This window comes from Stylophora pistillata, chromosome 9 (assembly GCF_964205215.1).
Source record: "Stylophora pistillata chromosome 9, jaStyPist1.2, whole genome shotgun sequence".
NCBI lineage: Eukaryota > Metazoa > Cnidaria > Anthozoa > Scleractinia > Pocilloporidae > Stylophora > Stylophora pistillata.
This window is the reverse complement of record NC_142527.1, coordinates 25435457-25459226: the sequence shown is the minus strand read 5'-3', so window position 1 is coordinate 25459226 and position 23770 is coordinate 25435457. Positions and strand designations below refer to the sequence as shown.

The window sequence follows — 23770 nt, the reverse complement described above, 5'->3', positions numbered from 1 at the left end:
ATTCAAACACCGCCTCCTTGTGCTTTTTTTTGTTTGTTTCCACGCAACAGCTTTGGCGAGAAAATTAAATAGAAAAAGGGACCTCATTTTTTACCTCATGCTTATATGCTGCTTCTGTTTGATATCCTGTTATGTGACGCAGTTCTCGTAAAATGACAGTCACGATATTTGACACATGCGCTCCGCGTTTCCTCGTCCCCAGTCTATCAATCGTTTCCTTTTTTTCATGCTCTATCTCTGAGCGCCGCTCGGAGATAGAGCATGAGCTGGCGTCTCATCAGCTAAGAAGACAAACTTTGTATATAATCGGCCACCGCGTAAAGCGCCTCATCTTTTTTCCCGGTCTCACTTTGGCAAAACTACAAAAGGTGTAACTTTCTACGACCTGAAAGTTACGTTGAATTCAGACTCATGATAGTTTGGCATGTCTCTAAGTCCCAAGGGAAAAAACAGCACACAGCGACTGTTCCTTAGCATGTTAACTTTTAAAGGGTTTTATTCATAAATCGCTCTGAAGATAAATTCTAGTAGCGAGTTAACCAAAGCCATAACGTACAAACACAAGTAAGGGACTCTAAGCCCTTTGAGATGTATAATGCTAACAAAAGAAGCATATTATGCTACGAACATTACTCATTATTTTCCAATTATGCTTAAAATTATGCTGGTTTTTGAAATATATGCTATTTTTTGCTCAAGTATGCTTTTCAAAAACTAAACATAAATAACTCCAGACAATACAGTTTACCTTGGGCAATACGATACAGTAGTGCCACAATTTCGATCGAGCAGTAAATTGTATGTTTCAACATGTTATCAAATGTAAGAAACTTAGCTAAATCCTCTAGAGACGAATTCTTGTAATAATTTGATATCGACGACTAGAAAATTTATTCCTGCTATAATTGATTTTCCTTTTCTCCGAGCAGGCCTGGGTCATTTACTAATCGATATCGCTGTTCACTTCGCCAGGTTTAAAATTTGTCATCTTCATTTAAATCATCATTGCGCATTATTACCAGGAGCCCATTACCCGGAGCTTCCATCTTCCATACTGACCCTCTGAGCCAACCCTGTCCCGTATCTTTCTATTTTTAGAAGCAGCTCCCACGGCGGTTTTCGCGGGTGTTTTTATAATAGCCAATCATAAGAGAGCTCTCGTCTCTATTGTGTTACGTCTCTATTGTGTTACGTCTCTACTGTGTCACTTGCAGGCCGCACGAAATTATTTCAATAATGGCGGAAAACGCGGAAAGATTAAAGAACCCCCGAAAATATCTCGGTTCTAAATATAAAAAGATACGGGAGAGGGTTGACTCAAGGGTCCAACTAAGATGGAAGCTCCGGGTAATGGGCTCCTGTCATTACATATCGATGTTCCCATCCTAACAGCATGCCGGAAGTTTGTCACTATGGACATATATAGTTAAACGGCTTAGCCTGCCGCCAGTCTCCTGTAGCTCAGTGGTAGACCAAAATAATTCATTTAAATATCTCATCGAACAGGGTTTGACTCAGTCTTTTACGCTTTAGCCCCTGAGAGGAACTGGTGTCTAATTTCTCCTTAGAATCGCATCATTGAATAAAATCTCGCATTCTGATTGGTTAACGAAGCGAGGTATTTAGCGTGGAATTGCGAGTTGAAAACGAGGCTATGTGATATTGTTTCGCATCTACATAAACATAACAGTTTTGAGTAATGCTGTTTCCTTTTTTTTTACTCATTTTTATTAAGTTATGCGATTCAAGGAAAATCCATTACTCCACTCGTGAATTCCGCATTAAATTGCACTTGAAAACCGATATCGCACTCATCGCTTCGCGATTCGTGCGATATCGGTTTTCGCGTGCAATTTAATGAGGAATTCCCTCGTCAAGTAATGAATTTTCCTAGAAAATATCACCCCTGAATCACACATTAAGGTGACGAGAATAAAGTAAATGATCCCTAACTAAAGAGGCTGTTGATTGTTAAGTAAATTCCCCTTGTCAGCACTCTAGGAAATGTATAGAGAGCAGCGTTGAGAAAATGCATACTGATGTTAGGGTGTAAAGGGTTAAAGAACTGCTATTAACTTAAAACGCATCGCACCCTGTCTAGTTTACGCAATGGACCTGTTTCTCGAAGGTGCCAATGGCTTAGAGAGCCCGTTAAGTGTTCTGTTCAGTCTAGATGAGGGTTTTAAAAGTTATAACAGTTGTACAACAAAACTGCCAGCTCAAGAAACAAGATGGACTGGTAACAATGGAATAATTAGCTTCTATATCCGTCAAATTTTGATTTTGAAACATGGCTTTGCTAACGCGTTTGCCGTTTAGGTAGGATTTTATTCACTGTTTTTATCGTAGAGTAGAGGGTAATTGCTGGAAAAGGGCACCTAAACTATTCCATGTAAGTCTGACACACAAGGGCGCCTTCAAAGCCTCCATGCCCTGATGAACTCAAGCAAAGCTAGAGAAGCAAGGTTCACGCTATTTTACGTAAAACGTGAAAGGGCATGCTGGCGTTTGCCGTTTCACACAAACGCGGTGCTAAATCATCTCTATTACCTATCTAACCGTTCTTCACACTTCTACTGGTTATACTCTGTTTCGCGTAAACGCGGTGCTAAATCTCTCTATAATCTATCTAATCGTTCTTCAGATTTCTGTACACGCTGGAGACTTTGGATCACAAGTTTTACAGTACCTCACGGTGTTTATAGTGGTCCTTTCCACCTTAGTGTGACAACAGCTGAATTTGGGAGCCTTCGAATTCATGACCACCTTGTGCTCTAAAAACAGAAGAGCCAAAAGAGAACAACTCAAAAATCAGGTATAATCAAAGTTTTCAATCGAGACACTTCCACGCCTGCACGTGCCTCCCTTTATATTTAACCGGTTTGCAACAATGAAGTGATTAAAAGAACCTAAGATTTTATACTTTTGTTTCAAAATTTCTGAAACTCTCTATTTCATAGTTTCTGTGAAAGAAATTGTTTTGGCTATGAACAACCTTACTTTGTTGCCGGATAACTATACAAGTCGTTACTCCGATTAAAGTAACGATTTTATCACTTACCAACTTACCAGTGGCAGCCTTAAAGTGGGGAGGGGGGGAGGGGGAACCGGACCCCTCCCATCTGGGGTTAGAAGTAATTTTGGAACCCTACTAATGAAAAATTCCTGGCTCTGCCCTTAATTGCTTAACTATTTCTCATAAGCCTCCACAGTATGTAGAGCAAAAGAAGTTTACGATGGAAAGATAGATTGAGGGGATCGGTCAAGTATCACGTTTGAAGACATCGTAACAAGTGTTAAGACCGCGCAGATCACAAGGGTCTACCTGTGTTGTTGTAGTCCGGTGGCTGAGTTTCTTTGATACCTTGCGATGTAGCCTCGCTTTCCTCTACTGATAGCTTGCAGGAATCTGGAACTATTCGAAATAAAAATAAAAGAAGCTATCAAGCTAAGGGACAATCTTTAAAGCGGGTTAGATAAAAGTTTTCAAAGCTTGATTAGTAATGGTAGTTCACTTACCTGTACTGTTCTGGACATGTGGTCGAGTTTCCGTGGTCGCTGGCGAGGTGGCGTTCCTTTCTTCCAAGGAGTATTTCTCTGATGGAAGTAACCTTTCCTTGTTTAACTGGTCTAGATCAATCGAGATCTCACCAACCTCTTCGTTGCCACGTGTTTCTTGCCTTTCGGTATCATTAGCCTTCTTATTTACTCGATGATTGCGCTTTCTATTAAGCAAATAGCAAATCGCCAACAGCAACAGGACCAAAGCTAATGATCCACCCACAGCAGCACCAATGGTTATGACTTCCGAAGGACTATCAGCCATAGGGGTCCCCTGGTGTGCAGCGTACGTGCTCCGTGGGGTAGACACTTGGCTTGTAGGAGATGACACTAATACCAGTGATGCTGTGTGGTTTGTTTCCACGGACCTGACTGTGCTGACATTTCGATCAGAGATCATTTTACTGCATTTATGTGATCTGAGAACACTGCACTGCTTATTTTTGGGCATGCCTCGGCACTGTGGCTCGACTAAATCATCTTGGTCATCACAACAAGGGGAGCAGGGCTGGCACATTCCTGTTAGGAGGTCATCTTGGTAACCACCAGGCTTACACTTTCCACAAACTGCCTTGGAAGTCGGGGTGCAGGCCTTTATGGTTTCGCGATACTCCTCGCAATTCTGACAGCTCATGCATGCCCCGGCGTCTTTTCCAGACGAGTATGTTTTCCCAAGCACACATGGCTCGCAAACTATGGGTGTCTCTGGGGTTTGAACGGAACTGCACTGCACAGAAAGCCCATGTCCTGCAGGACATGTGGTACAGGCCTGACACTTGACTGCTCCGCTGGTAGAGTTGTAGACCGTAATACTGTCACCGTGACAAGGGGATACGAACTTGGAAGAAGACATCTGGGAATAATAAATTAATATTTATAAAGGAATGTTTATAACGAATATCAAAACTACTGGTGCTTAAAGGAAAACCCTGTCAATAAAATGGAATGCAAGGCCCAAAATTTGAGTGAAAGCAGCGTGTTCATTGAAAATTTTATGAACTCCTTCTCTCACCCGTTCTACCTGTATCGGCCCACCTACCAGTAAACCAAAACATTGCATTCTAGCATAAACCCTTTCGATAAAAGCACCCGTATTATTCCTAGTTTTGCTATGCGATAGTCTGTACCTTCTATCGGTTTTACTGGCGAAATAACCCTCTCAGTCTGGTAAGCCCGTGAGAAGTGTGGTTTAATTCTTTTACGAAATAAAGTAAAAACAAAGCACAGTATGTTTCAGTTTTCTCTGGGTTTACTGGAACAATTAAGCGACGGGTTTGTAAACAATCAGGGTTCGCTCTCGTAGTATCTCGCTTATTTTATAAAGTGATGTAGATACGTAAATGAGGCGGAACATTGCGTAACCTCCCTTTTCTCATGTTCCATTACCTTGTGGAACACATCATGATGATATCATGTTCCAGTTCCGTTCTCATTTTTGGTTCCTGAACTTTGTTCCAAACATGGGACGGGAATTGACTGGATTGACCGTAATGTTCCAAAAGTTTATTTGAAGACAAAATCAGTAGTATTTTTTGATTGAAAACGCTGAAGCTCGCTTCGAAACGTTGAAGGAACCAGTCATAATTTATCGTCTGGGAAGGGATGGTAAATTTTTTCGGGGGGATCACATGGTTTTCAGTTAGAATGTAGTGGGGATCAGCCACGGCTGACAGAGTATACAGGGGCAGGAGCCATAAGTAATGGGCTCCTAACTAGGGGGACTATGAAAATTAACCACCCACTATCTGCCACGATATCATAAGAACATTATAGAGTCTTGGGAGATCAGTAAATTTTGTCGTGACACAGCCAAAGTTATCCAACCTCTCCCAAGGCGACGAATAGTGACCGCACCCTAATTATAATTTATTCTAGTTATCGAAATAGCGTGAGCCCTAAGGCCCATTTCCGGTTGTCACCGATTGCGGAAAAAGGAAAGCCTCTCTTTTTGTTTGCCGCCCGTGCATTCCGGGGCAAGATATCATAAGCTTCAAAAATAAAAATATCTAACAAATGAGAAAGAATAAACTGGCTAGGACCCGTAATGCTGTTGTTAAGATATAGATTTAAAATATGGTTGTAACCCTTTTTTATTCCGGTCATCGAAATAGCGTAAGCCCAAAGGCCCATTTCCGGTTGTCACCGATTGCGGAAAAAGGAAAACCTCTCTTTTTTTTTTGCCGCCCGTGCATTCCAGGGCAAGATATCAATAGCTTTAAAAATCAAACAGTGAAAATATCTAACAAACGAGACAGAACAAACTGGCTAGGACCCGTAATACTGTTGTCAAGATATAGATTTAAAAAATGGCTTCAACCCTTTTTGTTCCGGTTATCGTAAAAACGTAGGCCATAAGGCCCATTTCCGGTTGTCACCGATTGCGGTAAAAGAAAAGCCTCTCTCTCTTTTTGTTCACCGCCCGTGCATTCAAGGACAAGATATCAATCAAGCAGTGAAAATATCTAACAAGCGAGACAGAATAAAGCTGGCTAGGACCCGTAATACTGTTGTTAAAATGAAGATTTCACAAATGGCTTCAAACCCGTAACCAGGGGTCTTCAGTAACAAGCGTGTTGGATAATTTCTCAGCGACGCTTTGGCGGTACTGTTGACACGCCACATTTGCATGCTTGAGCCTGCCTTTAAACCCTTGCTAGCTTAATAGGTCGTTTGAAAATTAATCCACGTTATGGATGCATTTTCGGCAATGTTTTCCCTACAAGATGTAAATAAAACCAGAATCTGCCATGTAGAAAATCTAAATTCAAACTCTCCATCATCGCGTTGTCTTTATCGAGGTTTGTTTAGCTAAAGCGTCGTGACCCACAGGCGGCCCAAGCGCCAGCTGAGAGATGATCGTCTTGCTCAATAACAGTCATGGCGGAATTATAAGAGTTTGTATGGGAGTATTTACGACCGCTCTAAGGAATAAAAAAATACGCTTGTTATCTGACCGCTTACTTTGATAAAAAGAACCCATTTTAGCGACAACTCGCTCGTATGGGTTCTTTTCATCAAAGTAAACGGTCAGATGACAAGCGATACACTGTGGAAGTAAGATGAGGTATTTTTATTGAGAATTTGACACATTTTTTCATTCATTAGAGCGGTCGTAAATACTCCCATACAAACTCTTATAATTCCGCCATGACTGTTATTGCGCAAGGTGATCATCTCACAACTGCAGCTTGAGCTGCCTGTGCATGACCTAAGAAATGTTGTTGTTTTCGCCTTTGTGTTTGTCTTTAGGACATTGCATGTGCGTACCAAAGGTTATACTTCTTTTTTTAACAAACGTAGTTATCCTCTTATCTTGGTTGCCTTTTATACCAGCAACAGATTATGACAAACCTTCAGTTTCACGATGTAATGATGGAGAAGTTCTGTGGCCTTTAGAGCACGTGGCAAATGCTCGATCATAGAAAACAATCATCTTTTCAATGAAGTAATCAAATTTGTCTGGTATAAGACTTTGAACAGGTCAACTACCTTTAATGACGAACGAAATTTTATAGTTTAAAAGAAAATAGATAAAGCAAAGAACTTCGAGGATTTGGCAACCTCAAGTCAAAAAGGCAACTTGTAAAAATAACTTTAGCCGTCGCGTCTGATCTCTAGGCAATGAACGTGCGTAGATAATTTCAAATGCAAGCAGAATGATTTTCCTTCTCTCAGTAAAGAGAAAAAAGAGAGTGGTACTTACTGTGTGATAATTCGGAGGTGGTCAGTATCTCACCAATAGAGCTTCCTATAGTATTGAATGTAGGTGTTAAACCTCAAGATGTAGGTGTTCCCCTAATTTTGGTTTGTTATTTTCCGATACAGAACCGGTTTCACGGGTTTTGGTAGCTTGATTAAAAAAAAAAAAAAAAAAAAAAAAATCCGTGTTCCGGTGGGACGTGACCTACTTGCAAGCGCAAGGTCATCTATTGTTAGAAATCACAGGGTTAGAGATATTCTCTTTTTTACCACGAAAACATTGCCTATTAAACATGAATTCACCTTTTAACCATCAGGATAAAAGTAAGTATTTCAGTAAATCGTTTAACATATTATTCTTGAGAATATCTAACTTTAGATTTCTGGGAATTTATAGAGTGCTATATTCAGCATCGCTCGTCTTTAGCTTTTCGCCGGGGAGAAGTTGCTGCTAGCATGACAAGCCATAACCCCGGTTTTCCATCGTATTGGCGGTTGTCTGTGGTCAATGGAACTGGCCAGATTACATCATCGCAGGGTTTGACTGATGAGTGAAACAAAGGCCGTTGACCTCTATTGCACTGATCGCGGATAATGTCGAATTAATGCGCGTGCAGGAAAACCAAAGGCAGACGCGCTGGTTGTCCTAGTTATTTAATACGCCAGTGGAGTTACTGTCATTTTCAACAGTTGATCTCGGCCTGATTCAAGAGTCTGACGGAAATGTGCCATCAATGCTACAGTTTGAAATCATCGATCCCCAAATCTGTGTTAATCCGTGATTTGGTACGTTAATCCGTGATTTAGTACGTTAATCCGTGATTTGGTACGTTAATCCGTGATTTGGTACGTTAATCCGTGATTTGGTACGTTTTTGTGAAGGGTGATTGCCGTTCCTTCTACCTATGTTCTTCTAAATGGAAAAGACGTGATTCCCCGCGGGCGATATGTCAAAAGTTATAAATGATTTGTTGCCTTTTTGACTGTAGAAACCGAGAGTAAAGCCCAACAATAGCTGTGGTCACACTACAGGGTTTTGTCCTAGGGAAACTTGACTTGTTGACGGGGTGTTACGAAAACGAAGACCTAAGACCTAAGACCCGGTCTTCGTTTTCGTAGTGCGAAAACAAAGACCCTGTAAACAGAAAACCGTAGAAATTACAACTTAAACACACATTAAACAGCAACAACGCTTAGTAATATAGTACATTACACTTCACGCGTTTCTTCCCATTATTATCCGTATTATTATACGGCCCGTCTTGTCTGTTCTGTTTCGCTATGCGAGCCAATTTGGTGTTGATATTCTCGAGGGTTTTCCCGGGTAAACTTACAACACGTATTATTCTGGAGCAGCAGGCAGAATTCGAACGCTAGCCGCCTTTGATTTATAGTTAGCATTGCGTGACAGAATAACAGAGAAGGCGTTCTGTACAGGATAAATTACTCTTGGGTTCTGTCAATAAATAATCAATTTCTACTCTATTTGGTGGCTAAAATAGATTCTGACGGTCGTTCAGCTTTCTCTCCTGGAAAATTCTCATTAGCCAAAAGAATTGCTTACTTTTTAACAAGAATTTTCTAGCAGAGAAAGCTTAAGGACCGTCAGAATCTATTTTAGCTACGAAATACAGTAGAAATCGATTATTTATTGACAGAACCCAAGAGTCATTTTTCCTGTACAGAACGCGTTCTCTGTTATTCTGTCACGCAATGCTAACTATAAATCAAAGGCGGCTGGCGTTGGAATTCTGCCTGCTGTTCCAGATTAATAATATGTGTGGTAAGTTTACCCGAGGAAACCCTCGAGAATCTGAACCTTCTTCATCTCCCTTAAACCAATATCTACATTGGGACGACAAACAAAGTCTATTCAAGTGGAAAGGGAGCCTAACACAACTTCAGGGATTTTGTTCGAAAGTCCTGAATTTGGAAGTTTCTGCAACCGCGAGTCTCTCTGAAAGGTCTAGTTCTTTGAACTCGAAGACAATCACGCTGGTTTTATTTAACAGTACCGGTACCCTTCAAGTCCAAGGTCCGGATACAAAAGCAATGAAAGCCAAACTGAAGAAGCTACTCCAGTTACCGGTTGATGACGACTCAGGTATTCTCGTGAATGAAGAAGCTTCTACTCCGGCGTTTAACGAGAATGCCAAATCAGTAAAGGAGGAGTTGGACTGTCTGAAATCTGAAGTGCTGAACTTATGGGCTCATATAAAAGAGAAACCTAATGAGGAAGACCTGAGATCCGAAAATTCTCGACTTAGGGAGATAATTATCTTTGAAGGAAGAAAATAAAAAGTTAGTCCAAGAACGCGATTCTTTAAGTTTTGCATTGCAAATCGTATCCAGAGAAGCAGCTACTCAATGCCGTTCAATGAGTAACACCTCTAACGTACATACCATTGTCCAAAATATGGATGAGTCAACACCTTGCGCCAACAAAGAACAAGGCTTCATTGTGAAATCAAAGAACAAAAGAAAGAAATCGAAAGGTAAAGGAGGTCCTAATAACACCCTGACAGGAAAAGATATCCGAACCCGAAAAACAACCAAAAGAGCGCACAACTCTGCTCATAGGAGATTCGATGATCTCAAGAATACCTGGAAAAGATCTGGGAAAAGCAGTTGGCCACAGGGTTATAGTCAAGCCTTTCTCGGGCGCTACGACAATGGCCATGAATCACTATCTCAAGCCAAATCTGGAATCTTCGCCCAATGAAGTGATTTTACACATTGGAACTAATGATCTTAAAACCAGGGAACCAAAGGCCGTTGCGGAATCGATTGTGATCTCGCGAGACAGATCGAGGGCACCTGCGATACTACAGTTACGCTGTCGGAGCTTGTATGCAGAAAAGATAAGCTGGACCAGGCAGTGAAAACAGCCAACACGCATCTAAAGAAGTTCTGCCATCAAAATGGATGGAAATTAATCCATCATGAGAACATATCTCACAAAGGTGAACTGCACTTAAATTTTAAAGGTAATGAGCAGTTTTATAATAATTTTAAATCGCACCTAGAATGAGATAATGTGCTGTTCGTCAACGCCGTGCGGGATCAATTAAGCAACCAAAAGGCCGAAAAATCTGTCTCAATATTGCCTCCTTTGTGCGGTTTTAGAATGGCATCACTCAATATTAATCAATTAACTACTCATATAGACGAATTAAGAATCATATTAGCAAACAATGATATCGATATTATTTCCATAAATGAAACGAAACTGAACGAGAGTATTCGAGATCAAGAAGTTCATATTCCGGGATACGAAATAGTTCGCCGCGATAGACTAACAAAATGCGGCGGAGGGGTATGCTTCTATGTATTTATTTATTTAGTCCATTTTCACTGCATTAAGTTTTTTGCAGTGGGGAAGGACTAGAAAGGAACATAGGAACCATTCGTGCTAGTCCACCCTCCCACCCATCCCACCCCAGGGGAGGACATCCATCACACAGTAATCTCGTGTGTGGGAAATTAACGTCTCCTACCCCAACCCTGCAGGAGACGGGACCTCCATTTATTCGTCCCTATCCGAGAAGACTAGAATATCTAACCATTTCTTGATGTTATAGAAAGGCAGCAAATTCTTCTCAATTATTTTAAGACCCTGAGTGTTGGTCCGGCCGGGGCTCGAACCCTCGACCTCCCGCACAACAGTCCAGCGCTCTATCCATTGAGCTAACCGGGAGGCGGTTATGTAAAAACTTCAATCAACTTTACAGTACGAAATGACCTACACATGGATACACTAGAAAATCTTTGCTTGGAAATCCATAAGCCAAATTCAAAATCTTTTGTGATTGTTACTTGGTACAGACCACCTGATTCTCCTATTGGCATTTTTTCACCTTTTGAATCCCTAATTGGGAAATTGGATAGTGAAAATGTAGAATTTTTTGTACTGGGAGACATGAACTGTGACATGATCACTACTCGATATGACAATAACACATCCAAATTAAGGAGTATTGCTGATGTCTACGGGCTCGAGCAGCTTATCTCTGAACCGACGGGGATAACACCCACCTCATCAACTCTAATTGATTTAATCTATACCAACTGCTCGGATAAGATTGCATGTTCGAGAGTTTGTCATAACGGAATAAGTGATCATAGCATGGTTTATGTATATAGAAAACTTGCCCTGAATGGGATGTCTAACGGACATAATTCTATTACATACAGAAATTTCCGAAATTTCGATCGCCAAAAGTTTCGTTCTGATATTCTATCTCAATGTTGGGATAATGTATACGAGTCTTCCAACCCAAACGTGATGTGGCAGCAATGGAAATGTACATTTCTGGCTATCGCTGACAAACATGCCCCACTGAAAACGGTGCGCGTTCGTTCACGGAGTTCTCCGTGGATTACCTCTGAATTGAAAGACTTTATGCATAATAGAGACATATTAAAAATCAAAGCTAGCAAGACAAACGATCCTAACGATTGGGCATTATTTAAGAAACAAAGAAATAAAGTCAATAAGCAAATACGCTCAGCTAAGCAAGTTTATTACCAAAATAGTTTTAATAAGCAAACCAGCGACTCCCGAAAGACCTGGCAGACTATAAACGAGCTAACTTCTCGAAAATCTGGGAAAACGCCAGTGGCATCACTAAAAGTGAACGGATTAACGATAACTAATCCGTTGGAGCTATCAAACGAATTCAATAACCACTTTGCTAATATTGGTCCAAAACTTGCCAGTGAGATAAATTGTGATAGTGGTAGCTATCAAAGATATCTTACCGCAACAGATAAACGGTTTAAGCTCCAACCCACCGATCCAACTAAAGTATTTTCACTTTTAAATAAACTAGACAAGTCAAAGGCAACGGGCCTTGACAAAATATCTGCTAGGTTTATCAGGGAATGTGCTGATCTTATTTGTGTGCCGATATGTGATATTTTCAATCAGTCTATTAGCCAAGGGACGTTCCCAGATGACTGGAAATATGCAAGGATTACCCCTCTTTATAAACAGGGTGACCGCGGTGATGCTAACAATTACCGCCCCATATCGGTATTTCCAATAATGGCGAAGGTGTTTGAAAGGATAGTTTATGAACAGTTATATGCCTATTTGGAAGAGCACGATATTCTATGTCAAAACCAATCAGGGTTTCGTGCTAATCATTCAACTGTAACAGCTTTGTTGGAAGCGACAGATTCTTGGGCATATAATATTGATAACGAGAAAATCAATGGAGTCATTTTTCTAGATTTGAAAAAAGCTTTTGACACTGTTGATCATCAGATCCTTCTATCGAAACTAAACTATTATGGTATACATGGAAAATCTTTTAGATGGTTTCAGTCATATTTGGAAAACCGAACACAAAAATGCTCTGTCAACGGGTCGCTATCCAGTAGCTACTCGTTGACTTGCGGCGTCCCTCAAGGGACCATCCTCGGTCCATTATTGTTCTTATTATATATCAACGATCTTCCAAATTGCTTATCAAATTGTAAACCGAAAATGTATGCCGATGACACGCACCTCACATATGCGGGAAGCAATCTTGAGAACGTCCAGTTTTGTCTAAATGAAGACCTAGAAAACGTCTTCAACTTCGATTCAACTGGCTACAAGCGAACAAACTCACGTTGAACATGACTAAAACCGAATTCATGCTAATAGGGTCGAGGCGGAGACTAAATACTCTCACAGCTTCATTAACAATCAGAATGAACAATACTCAAGCGAGTCAGGTTACAGCTACAAAATCGCTTGGTGTAATAATAGACGATAAACTCGATTGGCATAGTCACATCGAAAAACTAACGAAAAAGATCTCCTCTGGTATCGGGGCCCTAAGGCGAATTAGGCACCTGATCCCAGCATCAACCTTACATCTCATCTACCAAGCTTTAGTAAAACCTTACTTTGATTACTGTGACATTGTTTGGGGTAGCTGTGGGAAAACGTTACGAGACAAACTGCAGAAATTGCAGAATAGAGCAGCCCGTGTGTTGACATTCTCTATGATGCCGATGCAACTGAGCTACTCGAGTTTTTAGGGTGGAAAAATCTTGCACGTCAGCAGGAAATCCATAAAGTCACTATGATGTTTAGATGTCTGCACGGGCTAGCTCCAAGGTATCTATATTCAAAGTTTACATGGCGTAACTCTGCTTATGACCTCAGGGACTCTGAAAATAAGCTTAATGTTCCACTACCGCGCACTAATTACTACAGAAAAAGCTTTAGCTACAATGGCGCCACATTATGGAACAGTTTACCACGCGATATAAGGAACACAGAGTCTCTGGGGTTATTTAAACGTAAGATCAATGACATTCTTTAAGTCTAACGCACGGCATTCACGGAAAACAGCTTTAGTGTTATAGTATGTAGTTTTAATTTTAAATATCTTAGCGTATGTGATATGTATTTTTATAGGCAGATGAATTGATCGTGTTTAAATAAAGATTACAATACAATAGAATATCAACACCAAATTGGCTCGCTAGCGAAACAGAACACTGACAGGACGGGCCGTATAATAATACGGGCAGTATAATAATGGGAAAAAACGCGTGAAGTGTAATGTATTATATTACTAGGCGTTGTTATTGTTTAATGTGCGTTTTACTTGTAATTTCTACGGTTTTCTGTTTACAGGGTCTTCGTTTTCGTACTACGAAAATGAAGACCGGGGTTCTTCGTTTTCGTAGTACGAAAACGAAGACCGGGTCTTAGGTCTTCGTTTTCGAGGGTCTTCGTTTTCGTAACACCCCTTGTTGACAGTTTCCCTTGGGAAACTCAAATTTGCAAGTGTGACCGATTTTTCCCTAAGTAAATTACCTCGGGAAAGTTTTATTGTCTGGGGCTTGAAAACCGCAAGAGAACAAAAGAATATCCTGTGGATTTCCCACTACAACTACCCTAAAGCAGAAAAAGGGATAAATCAAATCCCAGAGTAGCCGACCAATGGAAGTTCGTCGGCGATAGCGCTGGTTACAGATCGGGAATTATCGTGTTGTGAAACTAATTTTGGAAAGCGCTTGAGAACGTGACTTCTGTTGAAGATTTTACCGCGTGCGCGCGAAAATCCACGATGTCGCGATTTAGAGAAATCATGTGAGTATAAATCGATTCTGAATTCCTTGTTTTTTTCTGATTCACTCCAGGTTTCGTTTGTTCTTATAAATATCCACGCAAAAATAGTCAAGCATTGACTAAATGCGGCTCTTCGTCGTCTTTGAATCCTTCGAGAAATCAGGCGCTGCAGTAAAATTACTCTTGCTCGTCTTGCTCTTTGAAATAAAGCAATGAACAGCAATGAAATAAGAATAAAAACCTCTCTTTGATCGTTTGATTCTCGAGCATGTTTTCCGTTTTTGCGCCAAAATTTTTTGCCCCAAAATTTTGAACACACGACCTGAAATTTAGTCCTTTGTGGCGTTAAACCTCCCAAAGTCCAATGGCCTGCAGTGTGACCTTTTAACCTAGCGAAAATGAAACCTGAGGTACATTTACCTAGGGAAATTTTTCCTAGGTTAAACGATTTTCCCCGGGTAAAAGCCTATAGTGTGACCACAGCTAATATCAATCCGAACATTGTCTAATCTCGATGATGAGCTAATAAAATAGTTAAGTGGGTTTGTCATGCTTCAAAATGAACCCGTAATTTAAGGTGGCTCAATAGGGTTTCTTGGCCGGGCGAAGAATGGGTAAGAAAATGGCGCGAGCCTTTAAATGGCATCAAATTTGTAAACAAACATGGCGGCTTCACGCGAGAGCACAATTTTTGTCACATAATCGCGAAGTTTACTTGACGAGAGAGAAACGGCATCGATACTTTCCAGTAATGAGCACAATATTGACCGTGAAAGACCAGAAGTTTACACAACGCCTACACAACATCCGTAATGCGTCAGGTCGCTTTCGGAAAGTGGAAGTGATCGAAACCAGAAAAGAAACAAAAATAAAAAGGTTACACGGAGGGTTCAAAACGTGGAATGCCAAAAGGAAGCTCCAGTATGATAACATATCCAAGGAAAACGAACCCCCAGCAAAACGAATTACACGAGCACGTGAGGTCAGTACATTTTACTTAATTCGGAAGTCTTAATTTTTGGTAAGATTTTCCTGTCAAGCTTGTCCTAATTATCCGCAATTTTGAGACACTTCGAAGAGATTTCCAAGGATTCTGCGGCATAGTGAATTAAGGTATGTTCTCAACTGACTTTCAGGTCAAAAGCAGTTTGCACAAAAACGTCAAAGATAATGATCGCCCGTGTTTACACATTCGTCCTCGACAAAACCGCGTGGTTCGAAAGTTCGCGCATGCTCAAATAGCGATCTTGGCGAGTTCCTATTCTGATGACGTGATTGTCATTGAGGTTAGAAAATAGAAAGTTCCCCCTCAGATTTCTCGTATTTCCTTCGGTGAAATTCCTTGAAATTTGGCAGTGATGTTATACCCTCTTAGCTTTCCTTGCCGTGAATTTATCAGAAAAATTTGTAAGACAAGTTTTTCGCTCAGCCAAAAAACAACAAAAATGTTAAAAGCGATAAAACTACCTTGACAACCCCTATTTTTTTCCATTTTAAAAGTTTCGTCTTGTCAGACTCTACCCGGTCGGAGAATAATAGAAAATTTTACCGAAGGAAATTGAAGAAAATTGAAATCAAAGTCAAACAGACGTCAAAAAATGGCGATATTTGAATAGTTTTAATTTGGGACTAAAAGCCTTGACTTCAGAGTTGACTGTTGTACAGCAAATTTAGGCCCTTGTTTTTTATGTTTCAGTAGCTTTGATTTGAAAAATAGCAAAAACAACGAGAATATTAACTTTCGATTGATGTTACTGGCGCGCGCTTCGTGATCTTGCATAACCCTATTGAGCCACCTTAAGATCACAGCGGCCAAGATGCGTTCGTGTTTTCTGGCCAAAACTACCACAAAACCTACTCTACAGGGTGTCACATATTCAGCTAGGATCAGAATGGGTCAGTTAAAACAAACGAACGAGAAGTTTGCATTATACATGATTTAAACTTAAAATCAAAACAATATTACATGTCGAAAACGAAAATGCAAGTAAAAAGAAAGTGGAAACTGAGGAAACGAAATCGCTGACGAAAATTCTAATGCAACTGAAAATCGAAACAAAAGCAACTTCCTTCTTCTTCCTAGAAAGTTCAGTAAAAATGTAAAATGTTTTGATGTGCTTTGTAAATTTACCTAACCAAGCTAAAGCAGTAATTCGTATTCGCGAAAAAAAGGAATATGACGATCGTTTCAGGCTTAATAGGCGACGGCTGAAAAGTTTACTGAAAACTATTTTGTTGCACTTGAAGTTCACTTCAGATGATCAACAAAACTTTTGAGAGGATCCAAGAAGATCTGATAATAGCCTTGTTTTTTCCCTCACTCGAGTAATCCTAATTTACTTCTAGTCCCAAATCGTCGAGGCTTTGTTGCCCTTTCAGCGCTTGATGTTTTTGTCTAGTAGTCCTTGGTCCATTGCCAAATTGTCTTAAGCTGTGTCTCGGTAGTTTCAGCACAGCAATGTAGAAAATTTCTTAAAAACTTCTTGAATTTGAAAAAAAAAAAACCAAAGAAAGTCGGTGATGAAACCTGCGGGGATAAAAATTCTTGTGACCAGAGTGTCGCAGTCTGGCATCACGAACGACGAAACTTTTTTTTTTTTTTTTTTTCTTGCCCAGACAAATAACATTTGGTCGCTGTAAGATGGACTTTGATTTCCCTCGCAAAGTGCTCCAATGAAACGCGATGCTTTTAGTTAAGGCTAAATAAAAAGAAGAAAAACAGTCAGTCCCCTGATCTTGGTTGCAACATTCGATCATTTTTAACACACGCACCCTAAAAAGGATCGAAACTGGCTAACAATGTTCACTTGTCACAAATACGGAAATACCAATCATGTCAATCCCACTACTGTGCGTTTCCCACACTAAAGCTGTTGTAGATAATCATTGAATGTTGTTCGTTTATGTTAATTTTATTTGGCACGGCACAGCGAAGAAACAATCTACAAAATGCTAAAATGACTTTAAGGCTTAGACTTCTTAAGAAGAAGTGATAGATTTTCTCGATGACGTCAAGTCTCGCTGACGGAAGTTAGACGCGATTTATTTTCTTCCTTAAATTCTTAAAAAACCGGGAAAGGCAAAACGGAAAGAATCGGCCTACCTTCGTGTGAAGTCTCTAATCGTTGAACTAACACAGCAAATGAAAAAGTAAGCGAACGCCTTTCTGATCGCGAACACAGCTTCGTTCCTGCCCACGCACACCAGGAAATATTAATGATAACGTTTTGTCGGGTCACCATCATATGACTCGCAAAAAAATATCTTATACGCATCAAATTACAGACTCAGGAAGTCTTGCTCAACAAAAATACAATGTCATGTCGCCTTCTGCTTTGGGAATCCAGTGAAGGACACAAGTGTTGTAAAGATCGACAAATTAAAGTTACATAAGATGATTTCGAGTAAGTCACTGGAACTTTAGCCTGTTCGTGTCTAATTATCAAAAATTATTAATAAATTTTGAGTGAAAAAACAAAGACAATTTGACAAAAACTTGTACCAAGCGTGATTGACAGGAGATTCTCGTGGAGAGTGAGCATGCGTAGAGAGTTAGTTTTTGTGAGCGCTAGAGTTTGTATGTGAATTGTGATGCGTAAGTCATGATAAACGAGTTTTTCTTTTTTTTTTTTTTTTCCTGTATTAGAGGTGTCTTTTTATAAGGGCATTTCCGAAAAATTATCACGTTTATTTGGATATGTCAATTTTACAAAATCCGATGACGACTCATCCGGCGCATCGCTTTACGCACGTCACGGTGGTAGTGTTCTAAGCGACATAAAAATATCATTGATGCCTTGAGGAAATGCAATTTTTAATTAATATTGACAACCATGCATTTATTCGGCTATGATACCTGTATGCATTTGCTTTACTTGCAGTGGAACCTTCCAAATACTGAGCGTTTCTCAAATGAAATATGAAAGTTTAGTATAATCTTTGAAATGTCAACCAAAGTGTTATGAAGAACGGCGAGGAGATTGCTTCATATTGCATACATATTATTTATGCAAGATTTAGCCGCCACCGAGTTGCCTTTCAGAACAAACATTTTGACTGAAATTAGTTTATTGCTCAAGCGTGAATACATTACCTCAGTGGCCGAGTAATAAATGTCTCGCCTCTGCGAGCACAGATATTTTCGAAGAGTACTCTTTCTTCCTACAGCCATTTTAGTTTTTTCCTCTTTTTATCTTTTTTTGTTTTCGGAAGGCAACAGTAATGACCTATTTCAAAGCGATTTATTTCTGCTGTTGATAAATCATGATCATAGCTGATTCGAGAAAAATCTGTCGCTTCAGTCTCCGTCACGTGACCGTTCGAAAGATGTTTTGCGAAGTTAATTGATATCGCACTCTAAGACTCGTAGAGAACATGTAATCAAATACGAGTTCTACTTCTAAAAGCTTAAAGAAGAAAAGAAACATAATCGTGTATAATATTGTAGCATTCAATAAATGAGTGTTCAACGGTCGCCTCATTCTAATCACGAAAGTTAAAAACCTGGCCACAGAATTTAGAGAAATTTGAAAAATCCCCACAAGATTTTAGCCATCGTACCGAAAGCACGCGTGGGTACAATTGACATCGATCGATTCGCTAGATTGCTTGAACGGATTATAAATGAAGTTTGAAAGCTCGTCGACCCAGCCATTTTCAAAGTTAAATGTTATTTTAAAGCAACTTATAAACACTCGCTGATCGCACATCATGTTCTTGAGCAGCTTTACGCGCGACTCTGTTGATTTAAGACAGACGGCAAGGTAACAGTCATTTTCGAATAATTTCAAATCAAACCCTAAATTTCGCCATAATTTCCCTGACACTTAAAATATAAACAGAATGTCTCGTCCTAAATACCTTATAAACAGCCTTCTTTTGCAAGATCAGGGTAGACTGCCCAGTGTTTGAAGTTCAGTTGATCTTTGGCCACGAGGCTGAGTTATATAGAGGATTACGACGATCACGTGGTCATTAGCAATCAATTTCCTCCTGCTGCGACTCATTGCTTGATAATTTACCAACCTACCGCAAAACGGGCTATCTAATTATAAAAAACCGACAAAACCAAACTTATTACTCCGTTCAAATGACAGAGTATCATGACTACAACCGACCGAATTGGTGCGTTGAATAGAACGACTGATGTTTACATCGGGGCGATAATAAATGTGTACATCCTACTAACGTCTTAACAGCAACGTTTAACTTGCGGGGTGATGTTTATATTTGACAGAAAACGACTGTGCAATGTCTGCAAGAGACCACAAAGTCGTATATGAGAACGATCCTTCGCAGTAAAGCACTATTTGAGCAATAGTGGAAATCAGACCTGAAAAAAATTTCAGGCCTGTACGGGATTCGAACCACTGACCTCTGCGATACTAGTGCAGCGCTCTACCAATTGAGCTAACAAGCCAACATTGTTAGCTCAATTGGTAGAGCGCTGCACTAGTATCGCAGAGGTCAGTGGTTCGAATCCCGTACAGGCCTGAAATTTTTTTTTTTTCAGGTCTGATTTCCACTATTGCTCAAATAGTGCTTTACTGCGAAGGATCGTTCTCATATACGTCTCATAACCGCAGTTCACACATATGTTTCGTATGTTTGTTGTTGTTAGACCACAAAGTGTTATTTGAGAAGGCAAGATCTCTTAGGATGTCAAATCGTTCTCAAAGAAAGATTTATCTCAACGAAAAGAAAACAGATTAATTTCTACCAGGAAGTTTAATTGTAAAAAAACGAACTCAACTTGGGGAAAAATAAAACGCGCATTTGTTGACAATGTCAATAATTTATTCAAACGTATGAATTACAAGAAGGATAACAGTGAAGTCAAAACATACAGCAGAAAGTTTCTAAATAGCTCTATGACTTTCACAAAGACTGTCGACATTTGATCTTTCATAGAAACTGATTTTACATGCGTTCATTACTTCTATTTTGATGCAGTAAACGAATTGGCGCCATTATACTAGCAGCGTTACTTCACCACATCTCAACCAAAACACAAACGATCAGGAAACGCAACCTACCGGTAAGTGCTGTAGAAAACGTGCAAAAGCTAGCGTACTCACGATTTCTTTTCTTGGTTCGATGTTGCTATTACACTCCAATTAACTGTGGTGCAAAAGCTAGCGTACTCACGATTTATTTTCTTGGTTCGATGTTGCTATTACACTCCAATTAACTCCCTCTCACAACTCTCACGAAAAAATACATCACGTCTCCTTGTAAGCACGTGGAACAGCACCATATATGGGGCGATAAGACACGTGCTGCATACATGCGGTTTGGTTATGTAATAGATAAAGGAAATCACTTAATAAATGTAACGTACAGTTTCCAACAGTGCTGTCTTCCCGATGACACTGATTATAAAATCAGACAAGGGTTCTTTTTCCAAAAGAACGCCAAAGCGCTACTGAAATCAATTTTTTTTCATGATTGCGAAATATAAATTCTGATTATAGTTTCAGGCCATGCAGAGAGGCGATTCACCACCTATAATTACATGAATAAAAAAACTTACGACCTTATGGTGACACGTGGAAAATTTTAAGCTCTTAGTCCATACTCAAAGTTATTTTGGATGATGTGCTAAACCTTTGATAGGGTCCGATTAACGCATAGCATTATCCACCGGATTGAGATTCATCCAGTGGATAGCGTTATGCGACCTTCGAACAGTCGGAGCTAGGCATTGCTGTTTTCTCAGTACTGCTGTTTTCTCAGTACTCGATGTTATAACTTGTATCGACTCAGCGGCATGGCGAAAAGACAATGGCCGCAGACATGTGTGGGCCGCAAACAGGAAATTTAATAATTTTTTTTTCGATTTCGTGCAAAGCTTTCAAAGCGCATCTAAGAATTGCTACATCGCCGCATAAATTTCATCGGCCCTTTATCCTTTATGATTTTATTTTCAAGATTTCAGAGTGAAGCCAAAGACGCATTACACTGAAATTGGTGGAAATGTTGTAAAATGCTCGGCCGACCAAAACCACCTGCGGAAAATTCATCACTCTTCCTCCTCAGAAGTATAAGACTAGGAAACTTCCCTTTGCTTTCATAGAAATGATCGCTAGAAATTTCAGGGCGTCAAGTGTTATTTTAAGGCCGCTGACTTTTACCACTTTCGTTAATTATCTTTGATATTCTCAGCTGAGTATCTGTTCGTGTAACTGTCGATTTCATACAGACGGTAATGTAAAATTAATTATCGAATAATTGCTTAAACCAAACCCTTAAAAATTCGTCTTGGATAATAAATAACTTACTAGACGTTTTGTTGTGTAGTATTGCTGAGTATTTTTACTCGTTATTTATATTTTGACTCGCCCTACGGGCTCGTCAAAATACGGCACAACTCGTAAAAATACTCAGCGATACTACACAACAAAACGTCTAATAAGATATATATATATGTATATATATATATATATATATATATATATATATATAAAGTGTGACTTGATTTTCGTAGAACAGTGCTCAATACATAGAAGTAGAGCGAAGTATATATTGTGGGAGGAAAAAGACAAGTAAACTACAAGTTCATCCCTACAAGCCTGTTTCGTGGTCGCCCACTCATCAGGGGATTTTTATATATCGATAAACTTCTCTCCTTGCGTAAGGTTTATTGGGAAATGGTCCGTCGCGTAATCGTCTTGACGTATTACAAAATTAGCCACAAATCACTAGAAAATAACTCACTTAAGTCATTCCAGTGTGTGTATTTTTGCTGTGCTTAAACTTCGGCGACAAAGTCTTAAGCTGTTATATATTACTAGTAAGAGTTTCTGAAGAATTATTGACATGAGGCTTTTCTCCAAGGTATTTCTTAAGTCCCTTAGCCTTGTCGTCGACTGTTTTGACGACATCGAAGATAGCCTTCAGGCCTTTCATCTTTTATTCATATAAGTCCTGGATGATCAAGCACCTGAAAAACCATCAAATTACGGGGCCGACCAAACCTGTATTTTACGGACGAGTTCAAAGAACTTTAAAAGATAAAGGGCCTTTTAGCGGAAGTTAGCAAGAAGAGGAACCGACCATCCAGACGTTTGAATCGAATACAGAAATCTTAAACGCGAAGTTAAGAGGGAAATTAGACAGGCAGAACGCGACGGTCCATAGCGGATCAAGTCAAGAGAAATCCCAAAAAACCTAGCTGCCTATACAATACGATTCGATCATTCATTCCTAAGAAGTCTACTGGTCAGAGGTCGTTTACCAGGGATGATAAGACAAAAGATAACGAGTTTAATCGTTTCTTTACCTCAGCTGGACAGGCCACTGTTAATAAAATTAATTTATCTGCTGATCAATATTGTTACCACCTCTCAAAGCCAGCTTTTGTTCCTATGTAACACTCAAAGGTCATTCGATTCAATTTTAGGAACGTATAAGATTCCTTTTTTCGTACTGTCGCTTTTTTTCTCATTCATTATTCTACCTTCTTACCTTGTTATCCTACCTTGAAGTGTCGTAAAAAGCCGTGGCTTAGCTTGGTCTACAACTTTGCGCACTCGCTGTGACAAGGAAGTGATTTAGAGAATGGTCAGTTCGTTAGTTATATGTGCAGGTCATCATGGGGAGTTTCCTTATCGAAACGGAACGTGACGTGAACCGAAACATTTGTAATCAGCAAGTTTTCACGGATTGTGTTACAGTTATAGGCGTCAGAGGTCGCTGAACACGCCCGAAAAACAGGAAATTACTCACCTTACGTCGAGGAAATTGCGAAATGATTTTTATCTTCTCCAGATCTCCAAATCTCCAAACTGGAAACACCGGAAGAAGAGAGTGTTTCATGTTTTGTACATTCAGTGTCTTAGCAGTAGTTTACTTCATAGTCTATAGCCTTCACTTGCCTCTGGCGTAATCGAAGCTCTTATGTAAAGACATAAGGCCTTAAAGCTCGCCTATTTTGGAATTTATGAGCTTGTACATTCAGTGTCTCAGCAGTAGATGTACCGGCTTCATAGTCCATAGCTTGCCTCTAGCGTGATCGAAGCTCTTATATAACGACCGTAAGGCCTTAAAGTTCGCCTATTTTGGAATGCACCAGCAGCGAAAGTAAAGCTTAAAAAAAAATCGGTGACGATACCCTATTTTAATTTTTGCCATGAAAATGTTGGCAAAAGCTACTGCCGTTGTGTTATTCTTTGCCGTTTCCGTTCGGGTTATGCGCAAAACGATCGAATTCCCGGATAATATCGATATCATGGCGCGAAAAGCGCACTGGTTGAACGTGGCAAAACTGGCCAGATTTTATGCTTTTTGTTTCTTCTGCTAAGTTGTAGGTAAAATCATGCACTCTCGTAAGAAACCTGACATAAATTGTTGTTGTTGTCGTTGTGGATTTCATGAACTTTAGGCGGTCTGCCATCATTAAATTTGTATTTTATTTCCTTTTAGGGGTTTTTAAGT

At 39.8% G+C, this 23770-nt stretch overlaps 1 protein-coding gene across 5 annotated transcripts; it reads right to left on the bottom strand.

Moving 5' to 3' along the window:
• Positions 1-478: 478 nt before the first annotated feature.
• On the bottom strand, positions 479-22950 carry LOC111343389 (uncharacterized). Of its 5 annotated transcripts, none has more exons than XM_088734117.1 (5): positions 22802-22908; positions 19196-19379; positions 3520-4414; positions 3326-3415; positions 479-2774 (listed from the first exon to the last, which is right to left on the bottom strand). In XM_088734117.1, the coding sequence occupies exons 3-5, from the start codon at positions 4412-4414 to the stop codon at positions 2641-2643; spliced, it is 1119 nt and encodes a 372-aa protein (XP_088590243.1). In that variant the 5' UTR covers positions 19196-19379; positions 22802-22908; the 3' UTR covers positions 479-2640. The 5 variants fall into 5 exon arrangements, with proteins under 5 accessions (XP_088590243.1, XP_022806293.2, XP_088590242.1 ...); XM_022950558.2 differs by lacking the exon at positions 22802-22908 and adding an exon at positions 20371-20655; XM_088734116.1 differs by lacking the exon at positions 19196-19379 and having other exon boundaries at positions 22802-22950.
• Between the last annotated feature and the right edge of the window lie 820 nt (positions 22951-23770).